Consider the following 21,633-nt stretch of genomic DNA (forward strand, 5'->3'; position numbering starts at 1 on the left):
CCTAAAGTCAGATTCCTAAATCCATATTTAGGTACCTAAATAAATGTGAGCTGGTTCTCCAGAGATGCTGAGCACCCACACGTCCAACGCGAATAAAAGGGAGCCGCAGGTGCTCAACGTCTCTGAAAGCAGGCCACTCTTGAAGTGTGCAGACTCAAAATAACCCCCAGGTGTTTGACCCCGCAGATGCACAAAGGAGAGAACTCAGGGAAGACCTCCTGTCAGACGAAGCCTGTTGATATACAGGCTGACCACTAGAAAGAGCACGAGTGACAGAGATAGGTGTGATCTTTCTGAGGACAGATTCTCAAAGCCCTTATTCCTGCCCAGCCATCTAGATAACATTTCTCTCAGTACCAAAAGGACAAAGGTACTCAGTGTCCAGCAGGCACTACCACACATTCAGTTATGAGCTGGCAATGATACACAAGATCTGTGTCACTGCAATATTAAACTTTAAGATCTTAATTGTATATTAGGGAGTCAGGAAATAAGATTCCCACAGTACAATGTCTGCCCCATGGGTGCATGCAGTACTTTGGGGTTTCTCTACATGATCTAACAACATATGCAGAGAAAACACAGAGTGCTACCTACTCTAGCTGTATTTTGGGTCATAGGATCCTATGTATTATTTGTGTTTGCTTTGTATTATTTGCCAGATCATAGGTCCCATCGCCCAGCACTGTGTGTTCACCCAATGAAACCCTATTGTAGTGCATACATGTACAGAGGCAGCAGTAAAGTTATTGCAGGAAGCTTGAACTGGAATTTCCCAGGATCTGTGTGATTGAACTATCAGCCTCAACGTTGCAGCGCTGTAGCTTTCCGCACATATTCCATGTGGATCCTTGCTCCTCTGAGTACTAGTGCAGCATGGATTAATGGTTCACATCAGAAAATCCAGGCAACCAGGGGTTACGAGCAGGGCCGGCTCCAGCATTTCTGCCGTCCCGGCGGCGGCAATTGGAAAAAAAAAAAAAAAAGCCGCGATCGGCGGCGGCAGTTTGGCGGCAGGTCCTTCGCTCCTAGAGGGAGTGAGGGACCTGCCACCCCCGAATTGCCGCAGGTGCCGCCCCTCTCCCTTGGCTGCCCCAAGCACCTGCTTGTTAAGCTGATGCCTGGAGCCGGCCCTGCTTACGAGTGTAACAGCCCCTCTGGGGAGTTAAACCAGGGCCCAAAGTTGATTTTGCTTTGTCAGTGTTGACTGAAATGTTACAGCATCCAGGAGGGGACTGAGAAAGCTCAGTGGGGAAACCAGTTACCCCAGCAAATTAATAACGTAGCACTGAGGGGAGGCTTCCTCCAGACAGCTCCCAGCTAGGCCTCCATGCTGCTCTTGCTTGCTGTGGCTCCTGTCTCCAGGGATTTCAGTGGTTCACACCATCTGTGAGCTAACGCCTCAGTAGCACTGACGGGCCAGGCGTGACATGTGTGGTGTGAACCTCCTCACAGCCGTAGTTCTGAGTGCGGCCTGCACGGGACCGTGAGGTCGTGAAAGCGAGGCAGTGGGCAAAGCCACGCACAGGCTGGGCAGGGGCTGGGCACAAGCCTCTCTCCTGAATCCTGGACCCCTCTGCCATTGCAGCCCTAGCCCCACTCCCCAGAGCGAGCACTCACTCTGTATCTCCAAGGCCAGCCCTTACCTGGTACTTTCTGCCAGGTGACTTGTACCCAAGCAGGGAGCTGATACAAAGCATTTGATCCAACCAAGTGTCTTTTCAAGCAATAATCAGTCAAAGGATCAGATGCTGTGATAAAAAAAATACAGCTCTGTGCCAGGATTCATACCAGTGGGGAGTCGCGGCCCCCTGCTATCCCAGTCCTGGGCCCTCCCACGCTCTGCCAATGCACTGCATTCCTGACTTGTAGCCTCATCCACCGCTCCAGTCTGGCCTGCAGCCTGCCTACTGCTTCACTCCTGGGTCTCCCCAGGTGCAGATGCACCTCACTCCTGCCCTGTAGCTCCTCCCTCCTCCCCCCATTATTCTAGCCCGGGGGGAGGGATAGCTCAGTGGTTTGAGCATTAGGCCTGCTAAACCCAAGGTTGTGAATTCAATTCTTGAGGGGGCCATTTAGAGAACTGGGGTAAAAATCTGTCTGGGGATTGGTCCTGCTTTGAGCAGGGGGTTGGATTAGATGATCTCCTGAGGTCCCTTCCTGATATTCTATGATTCTCTCCTGAGAGCCCTGCCAGCTGCAATAGACTGTACCCCGCACTGCGGTGGCTTTTGTGGTGAAGCATGTGCACTAGTGATTAGACCATGACACTTATTACTTTTTCCCTCCCTGCTTAATCTATGCCAGACCCCAGATCTCCAGGGAGGCAGGCTCATGAATTAACCCCTGTGGGAACCCATTGTGTGTGTGTGGACCCTTGTGCATGTGAACCTTTTCTCGAGCAGCTCTCCCTGAGGAACAGCCCCTGGGAGAGCTAGGGCTGAGGAGGGAGCAGGCCTACCAGAGGGGAGGCTGGGCCTGCAGGAGACTGAACCCTCTCTGCGGGTCCTGGACAGGAGAAACCAAGAACCCGGAAGAGTCAGAAGGGGCCATCTCTGCTACTCCTCCAGTCACTCTAATGCTGAACAGAGGGAATGAAGCTCACCCTGGAAGCCCAGAAAAGCAGCAGCAGCAGCCGCACCATTTACACTCGGCTCACAGCTTTGTGGTTTCCTTCCCAGCCACATAGGTACTGGAAGTAGGGGTGCTGCCACATTCCCTAGCTTGAAGTGGTTCCCAACATATAAAGGGATTGCAGTTGGGTTCAATGGCTCTCAGCTCCCCCACTATACAAATTGCTCCAGCACCCTTGCCCAGCCATACAAATTAGAAGCTTCTCTTTTATAAAATCATAGAATCGTAGGACTGGAAGGGACCTTGAGAGGTAATCTAGTCCAGTCCCCTGCACTCATGGCAGGACTAAGTATTATCTAGACCATTCCTGACAGGTGTTTGTCCAACCTGCTCTTAAAAATCTCCAATGATAAAGATTCCACAACCTCCCTAGGCAATTTATTCCAGTGCTTAACTACCCTGACAGTTAGAAAGTTTTTCCTAATGTCCAACCTAAACCTCCCTTGCTGCAATTTAAGCCCATTGCTTCTTGTCCTATCCTCAGAGGCTAACGAGAACAATTTACCTCCCTCCTCCTTGTAACAACCTTTTACGTATTTGAAAACTATTATCATGACCCCTCTCAGTCTTCTCTTTTCCAGACTAAACAAGCCCAATTTTTTCAATCTTCCCTCATAGGTCATGTTTTCTAGACCTTTAATTATTTTTGTTGCTCTTCTCTGGATTTTCTCCTATTTGTCCACATCTTTCCTGAAATGTGGCGCCCAGAACTGGACATAATACTCCAGTTGAGGCCTAATCAGCGCGGAGTAGAGCGGAAGAATTACTTCTTGTGTCTTGCTTACAACACTCCTGCTAATACATCCCAGAATGATGTTCACTTTTTTGCAGCAGCAGCGTTACACTGTTGACTCATATTTAGCTTATGGTCCACTATGACCCCCAGATCGCTTTCTGTAGTACTCCTTCCTAGGCAGTCATTTCCCATTTTGTATGTGTGCAACTAATTGTTCCTTCCTAAATGGAGGACTTTGCATTTGTCCTTATTGAATTTCATCCTATTTACTTCAGACCATTTCTCCAGTTTGTCCAGATCATTTTGAATTTTAATCCCATCCTCCAGAGCACTTGCAACCCCTGCCAGCATGGTATCATCTGCAAACTTGATAAGTGTACTCTGTTTGCCATTATCTAAATCATTGATGAAGATATTGAACAGAACCGGACCCAGAATTGATCCCTGTGGGACCCCACTCATTATGCCCTTCCAGCATGACTGTGAACCACTGATAACTACTCTCTGGGAACGTTTTCCCAACCAGTTTTGCACCCACCTTATAGTAGCTCCATCTAGGTTGAATTTCCCTAATTTGTTTATGAGAAGGTCATGTGAGACAGTATCAAAAACTACTAAAGTCAAGATATAACACATCTACCGCTTCCCCCCATCCACAAGGCTTGTTACCCTGTCAAAGAAAGCTGGTTGGTTTGACATGATTTGTTCTTGATAAATCCATGCTGGCTGTTACTTATCACTTTATTATCTTCTAGATGTTTGCAAATTGATTGTTTAATTATTTGCTCCATTGTCTTTCCGGGTACAGAAGTTAAGCTGATTGCTCTGTAATTCCCCAGGTTGTCCTTATTTCCCTTTTGATAGATTGGCACTATATTTACCCTTTTCCAGTCTTCTGGAATCTCTCCCGTCTTCCATGACTTCTCAAAGATAAAATGAGAGCTAAGGCCCTGCGGTATTGGTCACACTCACCCAGGGGCCAGCAGGCTTTGCAGGCCCCACTACCCTATGCACCCCTCCCCCTATACTTTTTCTCCATTGGGTCAGTGCTTCTCCTTCCTGGAGAGCAGGGTGGGTAGGAGAGAGCCATACCACTCCGACGACAGCCAGGCAAATGACCACGGCGAAGGAGGCGTAAGCAGAGTAAGCACTGGCGTTGATGTCAGGGTGGCGGGTCTGGTACAGCTTGAGCATGCAGAGTCCTGCAATCATGTACATGAAGGAGGTGTCTGTGAAAGGAAGAGAACAGAGAGAATGAAGACAGGGTTTTTCCTTACTCACTGCCCAGGGGACTGGGATGGCTTTTCAGAGAGTGTCTGTAAATCAGGGCCGAGCCCACGGGCTGGCAGGTATAGTAGCGCCCTGGAGCTCTGTCAATTTGCTCTGGCCGTTCTCCAATTTGCACTGTGAGCTCCCCGGGTGCTGTGAACCAATGCAGAATGAGAATTAAGTGCTTGGAACATGCCAGTGCAACACAGGGCCACATGGGATTATTGCTGGGAACAGACAAACTGACCTACAGGGAGACAGTTTCCAGCCAGGTGGGGCTGAGGTCCACATGTTAGATACATGGGCCACTGAATCTTCTGGGAGGTAATCAGGAGCTGTCAGGGCCTCAGAGGCAAACAATTTAGGCCTTGTCTACGCTACCTTTGAACGCTGAGTGCCAGAATTGAGGGGAATCATGATTCTTGCCAGCAGAGTGCTAGCACAGTCACCTGGACAGTGTATCATCAACTGGAGTACAAAAAACACATCATTCACTAACTGGTCCCTGCACACCCAACAAGTGGGCAAGCTCTGAAGAGGCCTAGCATCCCGGGGGATGCCAAAGTTCCACTTGGCTGATCTGCTTCAAACCTGAATGGGTGAAACCTGAGCCCTCCTTCCCCATAAGTTTCTCTATTGGCTGGGGTTCTCCACTTACCAAACTGGAAATTAGAGTAGTTGGGGCAGACATGGTAACAAGCACTGAGAACCCCTTCCATCATCAAAGCAATGCCCATGGCATAGAAGAGACCAAAGTGTTTGGGGATTCCATATTCCTGGAAGAGGAGGAGGGAAGAGAACACAAGGGACATAGTGTCAGATCCTCCCTAATCAGAGTTTACATTCCTATGGAGCTCAAACTACATTTTACACACACTCACACTCCAATGAAGGGTAGCCACCTTTGGGGTGTCTATGGCACACAACAGCACACTGCCAGGCTGCTTAGCAGTCTGAGACCCAGCCAAATGGAACTGCAGGGACGGTTGAGAGGGCAGAATGCAGCTGACCACAGGGGAATTTGTCAGTATCCTGATACTGAAAAACCCCAGCCCAGATTCCCCACTCCCCTGCCCCTTGTGTGGGGATTTACACCTGGGCAAGCAGAGCACACCATGGTGTAAGGCACGATCACGTCAGACGAGTAGCACTTTACACCGTTTTCCACAGATGCAAATGAGAAGACAGGTGCAAGGCAGTGGGGAATTGAGCCCCCAGCCCTTCTGAGAAGAGATCTTTGCCAGGACCCAGTTTAGGTCTCCTTTGAAAGTCCAGGAACACAGATCCCCTACACCAGTGATTCTCAAACTTTTGTACTGATGACCCCTTTCACATAGCAAGCCTCTGAGTGTGACCCCCCTTATAAATTAAAAACACTTTTAAATATATTTAACACATAAATGCTGGATTCAAACAGGATCTGGGGAGGAAGCTGACAGCTCATGGACCCCCCATGTAATAACCTCGTGACCCCCTGAAGGGTCCTGACCCCCAGTTTGAGAACCCCTGCCCTACACCATACCGGGGTACTTGTTTAGAACTGAATCGGAGGAACAGCGCCACCTACTGAAGCATCAATGCCATTGCTGGCAGTACTTACAGCCTCTAATGTCACCCATACACATACTGGGCAGACACAACACCTCTTTGCTGAGATCTAATAAGACCAGAGCTGGAAGCAGTGCTTAATTTGTAAGGAAAAAGATGCTAGGCCTCAAGCAATTTTTTTTTACATTCATAACTGAAGCAGCAAGCTTAGAGCTGCCGGGGCTATGAACTGCCAAGACTAGAGGTGCCAGGGCTCAGCCTGGGCACAAATTAAGCACTAGCTGGAAGATTACAGGTTCCTAGATCTATGGTTAAAATAGGCTTCCTGTTCAGTGCAGCTCAAGCAGAGCCAGTCGAGTTCCTGTGGAGTAAAATGGACTTGTCTCCACCCCCTTACAAAGGAGCGGAGAGGTTCGAGTCTCCCCCTGCGGCTTTGTGCTCTTCTCAGGGGACGTTCTGGACTTCTAAAAAAATTAAAAATATCCTGTGGTAAACAGGAGAGGTTCTCCATCCAAAGCTGATTGCTCAGAACTCTCAGTCCCTTTGGCAGGGCCGAGAGCAGGCTCTCATTCATGCTGCATTAATGCTCCATGGAGTGACGTGTTTGGCACCCGGACGCCATGCGGTGATGGCCACATTACAAATCCAAAGCGGCGCTAACTAGAACAGGTTCCTGCCCAATGGCTCTACCCCCTCTCCTTCCTTGGAGGGCCCAGCTCGGATGTTGGTGGCCATGGCAGCTGCCTGAAAGGCGGTAACATTTCACCACAGCAGTACCTACGCAGCACGCGCAGCTACACCAAGCACAGAGCTGGCGCGCGCCTCAGAATGCAGCTGCCCCCCCCGACGAGGGGCTCACTGTCCTCTGCCCATGCAGGCCCAGCGAGGAGTCCAGTCACAGGGCTCGCTCCAGAGGCAGAGAGCCTCCTCCCCTGCCGAGGCTGAGCGGGGGCACATTCCGTACCAGCGTGTAGGTGTCTTTGGCTTCCAGCGATTGGCGGTGGAGAATGTCTCTGCGCAACACGATCAGCAGGAAGAGGAAGCCCAGCAGCACATGGCCCACGTTGCTCAGGACATTGTTGAAAGCGCTGCAGGGAAGAGGATTCCCCCAAGAGTGAAGGGATTTGTGGGGCGAGAATTACATACTTTAAACATCCCAGAGGACATTGTCCCACACCCAAGGTGATCCACCCCGGCAGTAAATCCATTGATCTTAATGCCAGAAAAGCCCATTGTGATCCCTGCTCTGCTCCCCTGCACGACACAGGCCACATTAAACTAAGCTAAGGGTAAAAGGCCAGTGGAAAGGTTTGGTTCGGCAGGGCGAAGGCTCCCGCTCCCCAGCAGTCAAAGGCTTCGGCAGAGCTCTACAAACAGGGGTTGATTTTACATGCTGAGCATGCGGCAACACCCAGATACAGCAGATTCAGCCTGGCTCAGTGCTGGACTCCTAAGCCTCAGAGTACCTCTGCACTGCTGTTTGAAATGGATCGTTTCTCTGGATGAAAGGTCTGACCCGTACTCCTTCGTACAGTCACTGCTCACTTGCGTGCCTGTGAAAAGGTCTGAAAAATGAACTTAGCTGCAATTTGGTGGGTTTGCCTGGGTGCCCCACGCTACATTTTCCCTGGGTGTCTCTCTCATATAACTCAGTGGAAAGCCACCCCAGCAACTGCACAGAGGGGCTCCAGTCCAATCCTGAACGTACGGTGCCCTCACACTGACTTTATAAGCTTGGCAGGTACAAAATCTTGCCTTCCCTGACCCCCTCTGAAGGGGTATTAAAGAAAGGCAATGCCCTTCCAGCATGCACCACCAAGAGGATGAATCTTAAGTCCAAGTGAGCCAGCCGGCGAATGGATACAAAGGGTTCACTCACCTCAAGACCCCCAGAGGATGAGCACAGAGGAAGTTATAGTAGCAGATATCCTGGTTACCAGTTACGTTCAGCACCTGCAGAGTGGAAGGGGAACTGGTGTTAGAGCTTGGGTGAAGTGCAGTGTGCACAAGCTGAGGAGGAGGGCAAAGTGAACCTGATCAGCATAGAATTAGCATTTCATAGCAGTATCCAACCACCACTGGCTGCAACCTAGCCTAGTGTTGTGCCCAGAAAACTGCCTGTCACAATCCACTCACATTTAACAGACTGAGCATCCCTGTCACACTGAAACCTTCAGATAGAATTCAAGGCACTTACAACAAACACACAGGCCTGGCTCTTGAAAACTCCTCTTGTCCTGCTGGACGTGTGTCTTCTTTTAAAGAAACACAGGATGAATTTTAAAGAGCCAGGGCTGTAGCACAGATGTGTCTGCACCTTTCTGACCACAGGGGGAGCTTCCCAAGGGTTTCCATCCCTCATTAGCCCAGTTTCAGCTGCCAGCCCATGCATCAGACAGGGCCTCAGGGGCCATCTGCTGAATCCAGGCTTCCAGTCTATAGCATTTACTTTCCTTTATTGTTTTTAATTTGCCTGGTTTATGCGCTTTGGGCCATGTGGCAGATAAGTTTGGACACAGGTACAGCTGTATTTAGAGTTACTGCCTTGTGGCCGGATCCAGACAATAGTGCCTCAAAAATATACTTGCGGGAGTGAACCAGAACTGCTTTGCCCAATCACTGGAACAAAGGAATGGTCAGCCTCAAGACCAAGGCTCACACGTGCACAAGAGATGGAGCTTTCTCAGTGACTGGCCAACGAAGGTGGAACTGGCTCCTGGAACGTGTCAGGATGGTGACAATGAACCTCAGTGAAAAACACACTTTTCTCACCAATTCCACAATACCACAGAGAGAGAGTGAGCGTGGGTGGCAGGTATAATAGGCCAGAGGAGGCTAAGCCTCCCATAAGCCAAGCCCTGGCTCCGCCCACACTCTGCCAAGCCGGCGGGAGCTCAGCTCCGGCTGGAGGCCAGCAGGCAGCTGGGGCTGGCAGGTGACTCAGCGCTGGGGCCAGCTAGTGGCTCCTCCGGCCACCAGGGGTGTTGGGGGTGGCTTGGGGCTCCAATAGATGGTGGATAGTGGCGGGGCTGCGGGGCTAGCCTTCCCAAAGAGGAGGCTCATGTGCTGCCCATGAGAGAGAAAGTGCGTGCGAGAATGCTGAGAGGAAAAGGAAGAGAGAGAGACATAGATCTGTGTGGGCACTTCATAGCATTGGGAGGCACTCAAAAGTCATGGTGCGGGCCAGCTAAGATAATACAGTCCCTGAGTAAGGACTGATACAAACAGGATTTGGCCCATAACAGGGATCCCCATCCCCCTCAAAGCAAACCAACCAACTAGAGGCTCATGCTGGTGGGGCTGGAAGACTTGCTGAGTTCACCATTTGCAATGCTGACACCCGAGTGTGGCATTTCAGGTGCCCAGCCAGGAGATGGATGTTCTGCCAGGAGCTCGCAGTGGATTTGAACTGGCTAAATGCAGGAAGCACCATGGGGGGTCGCAAATGACAGCAGTTAGAAGCATTCAGCCCCTGACCCAGACAGTGCTTGATTCTGGGGTTACCTGCATTGCTGAACCTCAGAGAGCATTAGGGGAAGAACAGCAGAGGGTCAAGCCGAGGGCAAAGCCAGGGAGCACTCACCGTTTGGTATGTGATGACCAGCTGGATCACAGGCAGTGCATAGAACACAGCGATTGTGATGATGTTCCTGCAGAAGGAGAGTGCAGCAGTTACCACAGCAACGCAGCCATCCGCATGCACGAGAACAGAGTCTGAGCTCTACTTATGGGTCTTCCACCCAGTTTCCCCCAGCCTCTCACGGGCTCTTTCCCTTTAAGGGGAGTGTGGTGTCTGGTGGGGAGAGCAGTGGACTGGGAGTCAGAACTCCTGGGTTCTTTCCCCAGATCTACCCCTGGCTTGCTGTGTACCCCCCATGTGTAAAATGGAGATAACAATACACCTACCTCCCAGAGGAGCAGGAGGAATAACAGAGATTCCCGGGTGCAAGGCAATGGAGGGAGCCGAAGCTGTCACACGGCTATTTTCCACAGAGGCATGTAGGCAAGTGGTTGCTCTGTACCCCTTTAAAGCATTCAGGATGAAGACCCACAATGCTCACTGAGATAGTGCCTGACCTCATGGTACATATTCTCCCAGGACTCTTAACCAACCCCTTCTCCAGCCCTGCAGCTGTTCCTGGAGCTGAGGCGTAACTCATCGACAGAAAGAAGTGTTTCATACCACATCTCCCAACATCAAAGCATGCACTGCAGCCAGTAGTCACACTGCCCTCTCACCAAGCCAGCTCCTCTGCTGCTGTTCAACTAACCCCCAGCCAACAGCCCTTTAATATATATATAGGTTTCAGGTCTTAGGGGTGGGCATAAATGGCGATTGGCAGACGGTTAGGCACGTGGAGCTGCAGGGTCTGGGCCACAGTCAAATACACCGCTACCTCGATATAACGCGACCCGATATAACACGAATTCGGATATAACGCAGTAAAGCAGCGTTCCAGGGGGGCGGGGCTGCACACTCCAGTGGATCAAAGCAAGTGCAATATAACATGGTTTCACCTATAACGCGATAAGATTTTTTGGCTCCTGAGGACAGCGTTATATCGAGGTAGAGGTGTACTTATGCTAGTAGGTGAAATTTGGTGTGATGCAATGAAGCGCAGATGAAAGGTCCCATACGCAGCATGAATGTGCTCAGCAGTCCATGCATACAGATGGCCCCAAGCCCTTGTGTTCACTCCTAAATACATGTGCACATGCCCACGCACACCACACACTCCAAATGTGTACATATACATCCGAGCGACCAGTACTATAGCCGGAAGCTTAGAGTGGTTCCTAAAAAGTGTGTGTGTGCCTCTAAGTGGGCCCCCAAATGAGAGATCCGGGAACTCAATTTAAAGGCCCACATTTGAAGACTGGGCCCAGATTTAGGGACCGGAGCTCATCTGTCTGTCCTCTACTTACCAGAAATAAATTTTGTACTTTTTGCTGACGATTCGCCGATCCTTTCTGGACAAGTCTGACAGATAGAGGAACATCTGCAATATAACACAATACAGGGGAGAGAAAAGGAGAATTCATGAAGGAGAAGGAAACCTTTAGAAAGCTTGAATGCATTCGGATGATCCAAGTGGATGGGTAAAGCTTGTCCTTTCCCTACAGTAACTCTTGCGATTCTCTGAGGAAGAAAGCCCAGAACAGCCCCAAATAAAAGTTCAGAAATTCTCTCTGGAACTAAGATGACAAAACAAAGAACTTTAAAAAATGCTATTAGTAGAATTACTTTCCAGTAAGACACCATTCAAACCAAGTTCTGTATGGAGACAGATCATGGGTCAGTTCATCCCTGCTGTAATAATGGATGTACTCACAGAGTTGCCCTAGAGATTAATTTGACCAATTGTAAGTACTGGGGACAAGAAGAGATAGTACATAGGTTCTTGATCCAAGATATCAGTCACTTGGCTCCTTGTCTTTTCTGCATCCCCTGTTGGTGTTCCCCATCCCCATTCTCTAGGACTATGGCTCTCCTAAGGTCTCAGTATCCACCACCAGCTGCTTGCTTTCTTCCACCATCACCTCAGCCCCTTCATTTGTTTTCCAGCCTTCTAGGTTGCACCATCCTTTACCAAAGCAGCATCTCTCCAGTTTCCTAAACAATGCTGTTCATTTTAGCCTTTAATAGCACTGGTTTTCTATCAGTGCTCTGGGAAAACTTTCTGGGCGTTGGAGGATTATTAAATACATTAATCAGAGGAAGGCCATTAATCTACCCTTGAAAGAGCAGAGTTAAAAAGAGAGCTGGTGACCAGCAATCATGGAGCTGACCCCACCACGCAGTGCTTAGCACAAGGTCGCAGCACCAGCCATACCTTAGTGCGGATGACATTCTTATCGCTTTCAATTTCGGGCATGGTGTCAAAATCGCTCTCCTCCTCCACAGAGCTGTCTGTGTCAGAACCATGTGGGGGCCCATGCTCCGGGGATGATAACTGCCTGCCGCCGCTGGAGCTTGACTCATCTGGAAAGAGGAAGGAAGGGTTCATGGTAAAGGGTAAATCCCTCTGTACACAGAAACAAGGGAGTGTTCACCATACCAGGAGCTTCTGATGGAGGAACGCAGCATACACAGACCAAGGAATAGGTTGGTAGATGGTTGTTGCCCTATCTGGGAATTCCCACAAAATTCTGATCTAGGCTACAGGAACACTCAGCACTGCACGCTCATAGTCCACCCCTCTGCTCTTCCTAGCATTTTCCCACTCTCTCTCTTTCATTTCCATAATGTTCGCTACTTCTAACTAGCCAGGCCCCTGTGAGATCATGAATCTGAGATGTACTAGCCAGTAAAGGCTGCGGCATTCTGTCTGGTGTTAGCAGTGGCCTCTGAGTACTGCCCTGCAGATAGAGTTTGCATGTCAAGCTTTCCTAAAAGAAGTTTTAAAACAAAAGAGAGAAGAAAATTAAATCCTCCAACAAGGAGAGAGAGTCAGCACCCAGCCCCTGCGTGTTTCCTGAAGCAGATGGAAACATGAATGGTCCCATGCACAGCATCACCAGCTTGGGGACCAGTTGGCCTCACCTGTATCTTGTGTTGTGTTTGCCGAGGTTGTGTGCCAGCTCTTTGCCCACGTAGGCTCAGGGCAGCAGTGTGGATTAAGCATGTGGATTGTGGTGGTTGAAGAGGCAGGGGAGAGTGATGTCAGCTCGCTCACTTGTTTGAGAGTCTTAAGGGGCCCTTCTAAATTGTCCAGATACTCTTAAGGGCAGAAAAAAAAAACCCTACTTGAGCAGGGAGTCTTTCATCGTGGATCTGGAGTTAGATCTGGGTCAGAATATATCCCAGAAGAAAGCCCTGACTCTACTCCACTTCCCAAACCCTCATGTTATTCCCTGCACCAGATAAGCACCTGGTTCTGACTTTCTTTCCCAGAAGATATCACACATCTGCCGGCTGGAATCTGGGTAACATTTTAAGGGCTAGAGTGTGTCCTTAGTGCAGGAATGAGCCAGGGTAGCAATCACATTGAGCACCCGGAGCAGGAATTAAAAATTCCACACTGCTGCGTGAAAACAGAGCCACTCTCTTCCCTAACATCGGTTCAAAACCCTCAGGCTTCTAGACCCCGTGGACCTGATCTCTGCCACCATGCAGGAGACCCAGGCCCCTATGTCTTGGTCCCAGAGCTGCAGAGCTGGGGCATTCTCAGAGAGAGCAGTATGGCATTTGGTTAGCACTCTCCCTTCCAGGGGAGCATGGGCAGGCTCAGCAGGAAGGAATTTACAGCCCAGCTCCCTGCAGCCTTGATGACGGCAAAAAAAACAACAACAGGGAAAACCACCCTGGGGGAAGAGGAGCTGCCTAAAGCCATGGACTCCTTCCCCTCAGCCCACTCATTGCTCTGTGCTCCTCCCCTTCCCCACAACCAGTGGGGTTATGTGGCCCCAGTCTCCAAATCAGCAGGCAGCCAGTGGGGCAGAGACTCCTCTGCAGACAATAAGACATCTTGGGGCCATGGCAGAGGTGGGGGCCTTCTACCAGACTGGCTCCTTCCCCCAGAAGCAGCTGCCCAGGCAGCCCAGGTGCCAGGAGGTGCCTGATGCTCAGGTTCCAGAGTGTTCCGTACCAATAGCTCCGTAGCTGCTTCCCTCGGGAGTGCCAGTCGTGATGGGATGCGAGGTAGCCACAGTCCTGGATCCTGCAACAGATACAAACAAAGAGCCTTTGATCTGCTCAGACCCCATTTTAAAAAAAAGAGAGAGACTTGATGGAGGAGGCTGTGCAAAGAAGAGCCCCCAACCCACCCTACACCCCATCCTATTTACTGTGAAACACAGGCCTCCTTCCCTGCCCACAGGACACATGACAAACCATAGCCCCCTTCTCTCCCCCTGCCCCGCCACCCCCCCGCAGAGGATGCATCATAAACCACAAACCCCTGCCTTTCATTCCACTCAACCCCAATCAGAAGTGTGGCAAAGCCCATGGCCCCTCCCCGGTTCCCTCCATACTCCAGCATTGCCAACTCCTGCAATTTTCCCATGAGTCTCATGAGATTTGGGGTGTTCTCAATGGCAATCGAGAATTTCTGCCTTCAATCTCACAATGTTTTGCCCTCACCCAAAATGGCAGCTAATTCCCATGACTATCACTGGAAAAGCTACACATACCCTCAGCCCTCCATGTTCTTTTAGCCACATTAGGTGAAAGTAAGGCTGCTCCCAGCAAAGATGGCAACTGTCTCCCATCACTAGCACTGGGACAGCCTCCTAAGACTCAGAATCCACCCACAGACGCTGAGTTGAGGCAAGGAGAGCTGCCCTTCAGATAACAGCCTCATTTGACTTCGCTCTCCAGGTCTTCCTGAAACACATTATTGTCATGGAGTGTGGGGGAGACAAGGCCCTGCACCCCTGGCTTCCTGCGATTCACCATGACTCTCAGCCAGCAAAACAGAAAGTTTATTTAGATGACAGGAGCACAGTCCAAAACAGGTCTTGCAGGTACAGACAACAGGCCCCCTCAGTTAGGTCCCTCTTGGGGGGAGGAGGGGGGCAGGGAAGCCAGAGCCCCGTTGGGAGGTCAGAGCCCCATCTCGGCTCCCCTCCATTTCCCCAGCCAGCTCCAAACTGAAACTCCCTCCAGCGTCTCACTCAGCCTCCCCCCAGCTCCTCCCCCAGCCTTTGTCCAGTTTCCCGGGCAGAGGTGTCACCTGGTCTCCAACCACCTTCCTGGGTTCTCATGTTACGTGCTCAGGTATCCTCCCTCAAGGAAAGTCTCCCATCCCCAATGCAGACAGTCCCAGCAAAACTCCCTTGCAACCTTCCCAGGCCAACACTCCCCACTCAGCATTCAAAGAACATATCAAGAACATTCCCAGTTCGTCACAATTATCAAAGCTGGCCAGCAAGTGAAGGGAGGGACGACCCAAGACTGCCAATATTAGCAAGGGGCAGAGGAAAACATAAGCAAGAAGATCTGTGAGGCTCTAAATCATGAAGGAGCAGTGACAAGTACAAGCCTAGATTGTGAGCTTTTTTCGCCCCTCACTCATCTCATTTGGATATACATTATGCCGCTGAAACGACCCAGTGAAGCCACACATGGGCTGCAGCACCAATTTACACACAGCAAAGTTAAACTGAATGAGTCCAGTCAGCCAGTCACACCCATCCTTTGGACTACCAGTGTGCAAAGCTGATACATTTTATCCTAATACAGAGTCAACAGGTTCTCTCCAGATACCTTTGCTAGATTTACAGGCACATGGCCTGTCTTCAGGTTGATAGGGGCGGCAAGGGGCTATTTCTCCTTGTACTGGCAAGTCTAGGTGCGGGACGTCTTCTTGAAAACCTAGCTAGTTTTTTCTACCATAGTATATGAGGGCCTGAAACATGTTCTAGAGTCATAGAGTTTAAGGCCAGGAGGGAGCATGACCACCAGATGATGTAGTGTGACCTCCCGTATGTCACAGGCCACCAACACCACCCAGCTCCTACCCACTAAACCTAACACCTGAAATGAGATCAAAGTACAACCACCCACAGAAGACTAGACTACTGTGGGCCACAGGCAGAGAATAGGAGGGACCGAGGTGCACCAGCACCTGAGGCGCCTGCAATGGCAGAGAAATGATCAAATGAGATATACCCAGACAACCCTGGCAAGTGACCCACCCACACACTGCAGAGGAAGGCAAAAATGTCCCTGCCAATCTGACCTGGGAGAAATTCCATCCTGACCCCACATAGGGGACCAGTTAGACCCTGAGCATGTGAGCAAGAACCAGCCAGCCAAGCCCCTGAGAGAGAGAGAGAGAGAGACAGACAGACAGACAGACAGACAGAATGCTTGGTGCTACCTCAGGGCATTGACCCACTCTGCCCAATGTCCCATCTCCAGTTGTGGTTATCCCTAAGGCTTCAGCGGAAGGAGATTAAAAAAAAAAAAAAAGCGTGCTCACTTCTGGCTACTTGTTTCCATGATTTCTAACGGTGACGGACATAGAGAGCCAGGGCCTCCCAGGCTCTACACCATCAAAAGATCTCGCTTTCCCAGGACCCACTTCATTACTCTCCACTAACACACTAACTTTTGTCCATTAAGCTGTGGCTGGGAGCTGGCACTGTCATTTTCTCCTTTATTTTCTTATTGCTAATGGAACATTGTCCAACTTGGATGAATTTCTGAAATGGACCATGCAGCGCAGATGGCATGAAGCAGTAGTTCTCAAACTTTTGTACTGGTGACCCCTTTCACATAGCAAGCCTCTGAGTGCGACCCCTCCCCTTATAAATTAAAAACACTTTTTTATATATTTAACCCCGTTATAAATGCTGGATATAAAGTGGGGTTTGGGGTGGAGGCTGACAGCTCATGACCCCCCATGTAATAACCTCGCGACCTCCTGAGGGGTCCCAACCCCCAGTTTGAGAACCCCTGGAATACTGCATGGTGTACATGTGTGCACAAGAAACCCTTCCACTCAATGACACTTGACTGGCATGACAAGTTATTATAATAGCATGATTGCCAGAGTGTTAAAGAAACAGGCTGCTACAGTATTTGTCACAGGTAGGTACGATCCTCTCCAGGATACGGCTAGGCACTGCACACATGTACACCATGCGGTATTCCAGGGGTTCTCAACTGGGGGTTGGGACCCCTCAGGGGGTCGCGAGTTTATTACATGGGGGGTCACGAGCTGTATAACGGGGTTAAATATATAAAAAAGTGTTTTTAATTTATAAGGGGAGGGGTTGATCCCCTGTCCATTCCTGATCTGCTACCTAGCGAGATGCCACCCTTTCTCCACAGATGGGAACAGTTTGTCCTCATCGCTTTTTGAGCAGTCATCTTTTGTGGCTCCTGGTCTCTTGAGGAAGTCTCTCCTCAGTCACACGGGGTCACTCCTCTCTAAGTTTAGACTGTGCTTTGAACTTCCCACTTTCTGTGTCTAGTTGATGGTAACTGATACTGTGTGTACAAGGCAGCGAGTCTTTGTGAGAGTGGGACAGACTGGGGCACCTCCAGGCAGGAGAGAGAGAAGCAGACAGCGCTGCTTTAAATTCACCTACCTATTTCAGCCCCACTTCCTGGAGCAGATGTAAGTCAGTTCTGGAGATGCCAGTTTGCTCTGTGGGGAAGCGTTTGCTTTGTTGGGTGTGGTGCACTTTGTGACAGGATAGAGCAACTGGTTCCTTCAGCTCTCTTTTCCTTCAACAAATCTGAGAGGGAGGAGGGGAAGGGAGAGGCCCAAGGATAAAGCACAGCTCAGAAGGAAGGCATTGTAGAACACAAGGGAAAGGGGAACAAGGACACAGACAGGGTAGCAGGATATTCAAGAGATGGGGAGGAAAGAGGGGTGACAGGAGAGACAAGTAGTGTGAACAGGGATACGTGGCATTCTCAGCGGGGGAGATGGATGGGCAAGGGCTATTCCAGAGGGAGGGAGAGAAAGAGGAGTGGGGTGTATTCTGAGGCGCAAGAGAAAGGAGCAGGGCAAAAGAGAATCATGGGAAATTCCAAGGGGTGGGGGCAACTGAGGGCAGGCCAGGAGGGGCTGGGTATTCTGAATGACAGAGGGCCAGAGAGGGGAGCTGAGCGGGGGGCAGGGCATTCCAGACAGAGGGAGGGAGGGATAGGAATACTTAACATGTATGTAGCATTTTAAAGTGTTCACAGTGCTGTGCAGACACTAACTAATGACACAGCCCTGAGAGGCACAAGGAGACCTAGATAGGTAAACGCACAGAGAGATGAAGTGACTTGCCCAAAGCCACGCAGTGAGTCAGTGGAAGAGCCAGGCTGAGAACTTGGAACCGCCAGCCTCTCACTCAGGACCAGAGTTAAAGCAATGCTGCATGCAGTCAGCCATCAGCCTGAACTCTGAGAAGTGAATCACCCCCATTCATCTAATAATTAATAATTAATTCAAATCCCTAATAATGCCAATTTACATTGTTGTTTACTATTTCATTCTAGTATAAAAACTTCCAGTTACATGACTGTGCTTAGCCAGTGGTAAATATTAGAGCAGGGGAAAGTGGGGTAGGTGGTTGCTGGGGTGGGAAGCTAGGTATTCAAGCTCCTCCCACTGTCAAAATGTAATTCTTCTCCCCTCCTAGGGGTGGAGATGAAAGGAAGGAGATGCATTCTCCCCTGTGACTAAACCTTCAACTTCCTCCTAGGCACTAAACATTCAGACATAGCCTCCCAGACCTCTCCAGGAACCAGAAACCCCAACTGCCCCCTATGCTAGGCGACCAAACCTCCCAATTTTAGGGGCTTTGTCTTATATACACAACTATACCCTACCATCCCCCCCCCCCCCCATAAAAAGTGTCCCGATTTTTCATACTTGCTATCTGGTCACCCTACCCTACCCCACCTGCCAAAACCACCAGCTTCCCTTAATGACCTCTACGATGCAGTCATGCTTTTAGAACATACAAATCTGGAGCATGTTGAAATGTGGGTGCAGTGTAAAGTAAACAAGACGTAATATCAAAGTAAACACCACAAGCGATGACGCTGTGCTAACTGAATTAGTCATTTGCTCCTTGAACTCTATAAACCCTGCCTTTTAAAAAAATTGACCCAAAGCTTAGATTGGGCAGGACACATTTCAGTCCAAAAGAAACATTCCTGTGGCTAGTATGAGCAACTGAATATACTTGCTTAGACAGGTGACTCGGCCAGGGAGTTATGAACGTTAATCTGTGTTTTGTGCATTTTAATAATCCAAATCTGTAAAACACAAATCAATAGAGCTCCTGCCCACTCTAGATTCCTCTGTTTAAAATGGATATTGTATAGCCCTGTTCGTAGCGGACAAGCATCTGCCTCGCAAAACCATCACAAACAGCACTAAGTGCCCCACCCCTTCCCCGGCATTAGCCCCATGGATGGAATGCCCTTTGTGTGTCTCATGAGAAATTAACTTCCCTAGAACTGGTTTGTCCAGAGCAGGGTTATATAGCTCAGTAGGGAACTCCAGCACTAAAATGCACAGTTAACAAAAGACCCTGGGGTGAGTGGACAAGGAGAGGTTTGAAATTCACTGAAGGTAGCAGGGAAAAGCTGCTGTTCTGCACGGGCAGAGAGCGTCGCAGCATTCTCTACCCCTTGATGTTGTAGCACAGTTTATGAGATGCTTACCATCATCAGGACTGTATCTCCCAGCTGAAGTCTTCCTCTGAACCCTGAAAACAAGCACAGACAGTACTCCTGAAAACTCAACAAACACTCCAGACTTCAGCCACTCTGCCAGTCTTTGCAGTAGCATCTCAAAAGCAAGATAGCAGCACTGCGCAATGCTTTAGAAAACAAATAACTGTTCAGGGCTGGGAAATGCAAACCCCAGTCTCCTGCTATATAGATCTCCACTTCCAGCAATGCCTAACAGACAGATCCAATCGAGAAAAGGGTTCACTTTCCTCTGATGCATCAGCTACTGGCCGCAGTCAGAGGCATGACCAGTGATGCGATCTAATTTGGCACCCTACCCTCTGTCCTGTGTACTGGGAAAACCCACCTATCTGCTTTCCATAGCCCAGCTTCCCATACTCTGGAATCCACATGGCTTGCAAGGGATCTGAATCAGTGTTGTACACAGGAGGTAAGGTTCATGGAAGTTACTGGAGAGGATCCAGAGAGCTCATCCTGTTTTCAGGCGGTGGCTAGCACCTGGTACTTGAGAGGAAGGTATAACCAACCCTCAATGCACCTGGCCAATTGTGCAATGCTTGGCATGGGGTGGGGAAGAAGATTCCTCCCTGCTGAGCCCTTATGTCCTGGAACAGAAGATACGCTTCACTTGAATCACTGCCTTAGCCGGCAGCTTGCGTAACTGCTGACACACTGGGGTTCCTTGTCCAGCACCGCTTTACAATCACGCCACATGCTGCTAGGGCAACTGGCACAAGGAATCTTGCTGCTGGGAGCTCCTGCAAGGTAGCAACACCCCTCCTGCTGCCTCACTCGCCCCCGAGGGCTGCAGGGGCGGGCAGGGATGAGAGTACACACCAGCCACGCCAAGGAGATGTAGCCCACAGCTTCTGATCCCACTGCCAGCAAGCAGCAGAAAAAGGGGAGGAAAAAGCCACCGTTGGGTTGGCTGAGGAAGGCTGCAGGAAGCTTCGGCCTTTCTCCAACAACAACCTGCAGCAGGAGGAAGCATCTGGTACCATCTCAATGGCAGGCCTCTCCCCTCAGTGCAGGGCAGGAGCTCGGGGGAGTGAGAAATCAAGGCATTGCTGAGCTGTGAGCGGGGCTTGGCTTGGCAATTTAACAGGTTCCTTGCCTCTCTGGTGCTCTGGAGGCCTCTGCTCTGTCCCGGTTATGTCATGTTTCTTCTTTGCCCCATAAGGGAGTGCAGGCAGAGTAAGTACCGATGCACACACATGCAGCAGATGCCCGGTGTGTCTCTAGTGCCCTGGCACTTTCCTTTCTCCCTGCGGGCTGGGGCACAGAGTGCCAAACGCCCCCCATTCCTCCCTCACAGAAGGGCCCATTGGGTGGCCAGGAACTCCCTTGGCCTGCTGGGCTCGGACGCCTGGCTCACTGTGGGGTGAGGCGTTTCAGCTGAGGAAGAAAAAGCCACAGGCGTAGCCTGAACGTCGTCACTGTCCATCTGCTTCACCCACCTGACGTAGTGCACAAAGGCGACGATCAGTGAGCCCAGGTAGAAGGAGAGGAAGCTCAGGAAGCTGAAGAGCATAGCTTGCACATAGTCAGACTCTGGGGAAGGAGGAACAGGAGGAGGGTCAGCTTACAGGAAAACAGTCCCCTCACAGCTAGCATCCCTGGCCTGCTCCCTACAGCACCTCCTGCTGGTAGAGACTGCGACTGAAATAGCTGGTGGGTCTCCCACTGCCAGTGCCCCAGTCTGCATGGACTCCAGACACTGCAAGCGCCACCATGCCCCTCCTAGCCAGTATTTCCTCCCTGCCGGAAAAGGCTGGTGCTGGAATAGTTAAGAACATTCCCTCAGGTGACACCCCATACCAGTCCTTGCTGTGCCTCCTGCTGGGACTGAATTAGTTGGGAGCTCCCACACACCGACTGCCCCTGTCCTAGTCCCTACCACACCTCCTGATAAGAGAAGCTGAGAGTGGAACACCTTGGAGCTGCCCAGCAATTCTGGACCATACGTCAGAGAGACATTAACCTTTAATAGAGGGTGCAATGGTCACTTGAAGGCTCTTCGTTCGTTGTAAGTTCCAGGTGTGGTTGCCCTTTCCTGTAAGGAGCAAGGGGCACTGGATCAGAAACACATTATTTAACACGGCTGGGACTCGTTCACCTGAGAAGTAGCCAAGACCCTGCACTGTTCTCAGATTTACGCATTTCCATTTGCATGAGGCTAGAATCCTGGCACAACCATATGGTGAACAGCCACATGTCACCATTTGTGGTGAAGCCACAGGCAAAGCTGTGGAACGCACCTGGAGACTTTGACATCCATAGAGAGGTGATCAAG

At 50.3% G+C, this 21,633-nt stretch overlaps 1 protein-coding gene across 2 annotated transcripts in view; it reads right to left on the bottom strand.

Moving 5' to 3' along the window:
- Positions 1–21,633, bottom strand: part of SIDT1 (SID1 transmembrane family member 1) — a 95,429-nt gene that overhangs the window by 11,435 nt on the left and 62,361 nt on the right. For both annotated transcript variants that reach the window (XM_024202427.1, XM_024202426.1), the window contains 11 exons: positions 21,322–21,393; positions 20,798–20,891; positions 19,311–19,354; positions 13,777–13,848; positions 12,022–12,170; positions 11,114–11,187; positions 9,771–9,837; positions 8,067–8,140; positions 7,152–7,275; positions 5,298–5,415; positions 4,463–4,599 (listed from right to left, as the gene is read on the bottom strand). In XM_024202427.1, the coding sequence (XP_024058195.1) occupies positions 4,463–4,599; positions 5,298–5,415; positions 7,152–7,275; positions 8,067–8,140; positions 9,771–9,837; positions 11,114–11,187; positions 12,022–12,170; positions 13,777–13,848; positions 19,311–19,354; positions 20,798–20,891; positions 21,322–21,393 (1,025 nt within the window). The remainder of the gene's footprint in view (positions 1–4,462; positions 4,600–5,297; positions 5,416–7,151; positions 7,276–8,066; positions 8,141–9,770; positions 9,838–11,113; positions 11,188–12,021; positions 12,171–13,776; positions 13,849–19,310; positions 19,355–20,797; positions 20,892–21,321; positions 21,394–21,633) is intronic.

This window comes from Terrapene carolina, unplaced genomic scaffold (genome assembly GCF_002925995.2).
Source record: "Terrapene carolina triunguis isolate 2854851 unplaced genomic scaffold, T_m_triunguis-2.0 Scaffold242, whole genome shotgun sequence".
NCBI classification, from domain to species: Eukaryota; Metazoa; Chordata; order Testudines; family Emydidae; genus Terrapene; species Terrapene triunguis.